Source organism: Psammomys obesus, unplaced genomic scaffold (genome assembly GCF_907164565.1).
Source record: "Psammomys obesus unplaced genomic scaffold, mPsaObe1.curated_primary_1811, whole genome shotgun sequence".
Classification (NCBI taxonomy): Eukaryota; Metazoa; Chordata; class Mammalia; order Rodentia; family Muridae; genus Psammomys; species Psammomys obesus.
The window spans coordinates 742,819-747,628 of NW_026596158.1; the positions used below are offsets into that span (position 1 = coordinate 742,819).

General features: G+C 57.2%; 1 protein-coding gene across 1 annotated transcript in view; it reads left to right on the forward strand.

Moving 5' to 3' along the window:
* LOC129667189 (IgGFc-binding protein-like) overlaps window positions 1-4,810 on the forward strand; it is a 31,180-nt gene that overhangs the window by 16,867 nt on the left and 9,503 nt on the right. The window contains exons 8-11 of the mRNA XM_055594684.1: window positions 40-656; window positions 1,158-1,701; window positions 2,597-3,165; window positions 4,003-4,576. Coding sequence (XP_055450659.1) covers window positions 40-656; window positions 1,158-1,701; window positions 2,597-3,165; window positions 4,003-4,576 — 2,304 coding nt within the window. The remainder of the gene's footprint in view (window positions 1-39; window positions 657-1,157; window positions 1,702-2,596; window positions 3,166-4,002; window positions 4,577-4,810) is intronic.

Here is a 4,810-nt window from a genome sequence, read left to right on the forward strand (position 1 = left end):
CAACATCATTATTTCTCTCCCTCCCTCATCTACCCACAGAGATCTCCTGCCCTGACAACAGCCACTATGAGCTCTGTAGCCCACCATGCCCAGCCATCTGCCCACCCCCAGCACGCCACACGACCCCAGCTATATGTAACGGGCCCTGTGTGGAGGGATGCCAGTGTGACCAGGGCTTTGTCTTGAGTGCTGGGCGGTGTGTTCCCCTGGATGGTGGCTGTGGCTGCTGGGTCAACGGCACATACCATGAAGCAGGCACCGAGTTTTGGACTGATGCCACCTGCTCTGAGAGGTGTCACTGTGGACCTGGAGGTAACTCCTTGGTCTGCAAGCCTGCCAGCTGTGGGCTGGGTGAGGAGTGTGCCTTGCTGCCCTCTGGCCAGCTAGGCTGCCAACCTACAAGCACAGCTCAGTGCCAAGCCTGGGGTGATCCACATTACATCACCCTAGATGGGCACAAGTTTGACTTCCAAGGCACCTGTGAGTACCTGCTGAGCGCCCCCTGCCGTGCACCACCCGAGGGGACTGAATTCTTCAAAGTCACTGTGGCTAATGAGCACAGGGGCGGCCAGGCTGTCAGCTACACCCAAAGTGTCACTCTGCAGATCTATGGCCTCAACCTGACCGTCAGTGCCCACTGGCCAGGGCGGATACAGGTGAGTGAGCTGTGGGCCACACAGAAGCCATTCTGTCTATACAGGAGAGAATGAGGTGACCATTCCCCAAAGCACCTTTCCCAGCTTGGCAGGAGCAGGAGGCTGGCTCAGCCTGCAGCCTGTGGGACCGGGAGGGCAGGAAGCAGCAGCGTCCCCAGGCTCGGCCTTCCAGTGTTGCTCTAGGGTGGACTGTGGGAAGTACCTGCTTCTGGATAGCTCTAGATCTGGCGGTGTGATGGTGGTTCAGCTCTGGTAATTCAGCTGTCAGAGGCTGAGGCAGGAGGTCGCAGAGACCTGCACCAGCTCAAGGAACCACAGTCGTTCCTTGGGACAGGGAGCAGCAAACAAAGGAAGGAAAACAAAAGGGGTCCGTGACTCCGCGTCTCCTTCCCTTTATGCTAGCTGGGGAAGTGACCTACTTCGGTACCGTATCTCACAAGTCGCGGAAACAGCTGCAAAGCTCTCGGCGCCTCTCACAGCCCACCCTCTCTCGGCCCGCAGGTGAACGGAGAGTTCGTTTCTCTGCCCTTCCGCATGGACCAGCGGCTGAGCATTTACCTAAGTGGAGCAGATGTAGTGATGAACACTGCCTCAGGCATCTCCCTGGCTTTTGACGGACACAGTTTTGTGCGCCTGCGCGTGCCTGCTGCCTATGCGGGCGCCCTCTGTGGCCTGTGTGGGAACTACAACAAAAATCCCAGCGACGACCTGGCAGCAGTGGATGGGAAACCTGAGGGCTGGAAGGTGGGCGGAACCCCAGGCTGTGACCAGTGCCAGCCAGGGCCTTGCCCGCCGCCCTGCACACCTGAGCAACAGGAGCCCTTCCGCGGCCCCGACGCCTGCGGCATAATCTCCGCCCCCGAAGGCCCACTAGCACCCTGCCACCACCTCGTGCCCCCCACGCAGTACCTGGAGGCCTGCTTGCTGGATGCCTGTCAGGTTCAGGGCCACCCAGGAGGCCTCTGTCCTGCCGTGGCCACCTATGTGGCAGCTTGTCAGGCTGCTGGGGCCCAGCTTGGAGAGTGGAGGAAGCCAGACTTCTGTCGTGAGTACTGACCCGTGCAGCTACACTCACAGGGTGTCCCCAACCCGTTCCGGGGGCCCTAAGCCAAGAGCCCTGTCGCTTCAGTGGAGCTCAGTGCCCATCCCCACCCCCTCCTGTCAGAGACACACTCTGGCACTGAGACTGACAAACAGCAGTGGGCTGAGGAGGACCCAAAGTCAGAAAGCCTGGGTGCACACCGCTCTGGAGGTTCCTTCTTCTAGTGGACTTGGATAGGACCCAGGGACAGTTACTCGCAAGGAGCCCCTGTCAGAGGCCGAGTGAGTGACTCCTGGTCACAGGCCTGGACCATCTCCCACCCTGGAATAGAGCACAGAAGTGGTCAGATAGCCCAGTGGTGTCTGGGAGACCCCGCACTGCCTGCCTCGCTGCTCAGACAGCAGAATCCAGCTCAGCGGGACTCAGGACCTGTTCTCGGCAGATCCAAGCAGACTGAGTCAGGAGGTGTGGGGCAGCTCCTTCAGGCAGATCTGCTGGCTCAGGCCCCTGTCAGTGTCCCCCAAACACACACACACACACACACACACACACACACACACACACACACACTGGCACACCACTCTGAAACAGAGCATGTTGGAGAGAGCAGAGGGCGCTCCCATCCTGCCCTCACTGTCTTCACCTTCTTCAGTCCCACACCAGGCTTCTAGTCACCTCACACAGCCTTGGTGGGTCCTAGGCCGCTCTGCTCAGTGGCTGGCCGGATCCCCCAGACAGCCACTTGCTTTAGAAGTACCTGTCAGGGTGACACACCCTGTCACAAGTTCTAGGTCAAGTCCATGCCAAGCCAGAGCACCGGGTTGCCTCGGTCAGGTCCTCACACCCAAGCCCACCTGACCCGCCATCGCCTCTGCCTGACTGCCTTCTCTCCCCACAGCCCTCCAGTGTCCTGCCAACAGTCACTACCAGCTCTGTGGTGACTCCTGCCCTGTGAGTTGCCCGTCCCTGTCAGCCCCCGAGGGCTGTGAAACCACCTGCCGTGAAGGCTGCGTCTGTGACTCTGGCTTCGTGCTCAGTGGAGATGCCTGTGTGCCGGTGGGCCAGTGCGGCTGCCTTTACAGCGGCCGTTACTACCAGCTCGGCGCCACCTTCTACCCAGGCCCTGAGTGTGAGCGGCGCTGTGAGTGTGCCTCAGATGGCCAGGTCAGCTGCAAAATAGACACCTGTGGGATATATGAGGAGTGCCGGATGGAGGATGGAGTCCGGGGCTGCTATCCCCAGAGCTCTGAATTTATGCTGGTCCTTGATGGAACTCATTATGCCACACTTGATGGACGGGTGTATGACCTTCATGGCTCCTGCTCCTATGTCTTGGCCAGAGTCTGTTACCCAAAACCTGGTGTTCAGGAGTTCTCCATCGTGCTCGAGAAGAACTTGGCTGGTGACCTCCAGCGGATGGTGGTTACTGTGGAAGGCCAGGTTGTCGTCCTGGCCCAAGGGCCACACGTGAGTGGACACAGGCCTGCCCATGGTTCTGATCTGGGACACAGCCCCACACATGGGGTCATCTGAAGTTATTCCCCTACTTTGGAGGGTCTTGTGGGATGTTGACCAATTTGAGAGCCCCGAGAGCACCAGCTTGTGAGGCAAAGGTGTCAGTCACCCTGCACCCCACTGGAGACATGGCCCTATTCCTACCCTGGGGGATTAAATTGACTCCATTCTGCTCCTATTAAAAAGCACTTAGTTCTGCCTTGAGTGTCTAAAGGATGTTAGTGGTTGTTTTAAATTTATGCTGGAGTTTCTCTTTTAACCTGGCTAGCACCCAAATAATTGAGACTATCATATTTATTTGACCAGCTTTATGGCACAAGAACTGAGCTGTATTAATCTGTTTTAACCTAGGCTAAATCTAGGCTAATCTGGCTTCCTCCCAGCAAAAGTCTCTAAGATGCTTGCATTTATTTTGGCTTTCTCTGCCTCAGATACTCTCTTCTGGTGTCTCCTGGACCTCTCCTCCTGGCTGAATCCCCACTTTCCCTCTTTCTCTCCTCCTTCCCTGGCACACTAGTCCAGCCCTATTCTCTCCCCTGCTCAGTCACTGTCAAGCTGCTTTATTGATCTATCAGGGAACAACTGGGGAGCAAAGTTTAGACAGGAGAGTCTCAGAACAAGGATGGCAACCAGATATGGGGGGGGGCACAGAAATCAGCATTTGAATCTTTACACAGTCCACAGTAGCACTATGCCTACAGAGAGAGAGACACAGTTCCTTGCCAAAACTATAAGGACCTTCCTTAAACTGATGTGCTCTGACCCAACTTGCCTGCTTTTTCCACCCAGGTGACTGTGGACAGTGAAGCTGTCATGCTCCCCGTGGTTGTGGGTTCCATATATATAACTATTGAAAGCCGGAACATGTTTCTACAGACAAAAACAGGGCTGAAAGTTCTTTTTGATGGCGATGGCCATATCCTCATGTCCATCCCTAGTCCCTTCCGTGGACGTATCTGTGGCCTCTGTGGGAACTTCAATGGCAACTGGAGTGATGACTTTGTGCTCCCCAGTGGGGCGGTGGCCCCCAGTGTGGAAGCCTTTGGAACTGCATGGCGAGCTCCCGGCTCCTCCCTGGGCTGTGGTGAAGGCTGTGGGCCCCAAGGCTGCCCTGTGTGCTTGGCAGAGAACAGAGAAGCTTATGAGAAAAATGAATCCTGTGGGAAGATCCGGGACCCCCAAGGCCCCTTTGCAGCCTGCCACCAGGTTCTGAGTCCCTCGGAATACTTCCACCAATGTGTGTATGACCTGTGTGCCCATAAGGGCAAGAAATCCTATCTCTGCCGCAGCCTGGCAGCTTACACTGCAGCCTGTCAGGCAGCTGGCGCACCCGTGAAGCCCTGGAGGACAGACAGCTTCTGCCGTGAGTCTGTGGGCCCCTCGCGAGACCCCCCAGCCCTGACCCAGCATCCTCTCTCCTTCCTTCTGGCTCTGGGGTCTCAGACTCCGGTCAGGAGCCCACTCTGCCTAGCTGCCACACGCACCTCTTCCCAGGGCAGATTCCCAGGTCTTCCCAGAGTGACCTGAAAGGGAGTCAGATGTGTTTAGAGCCCACGGGAGCCCTGAGTCTCTGGCTCACTGACCCCTCCCACAGGCT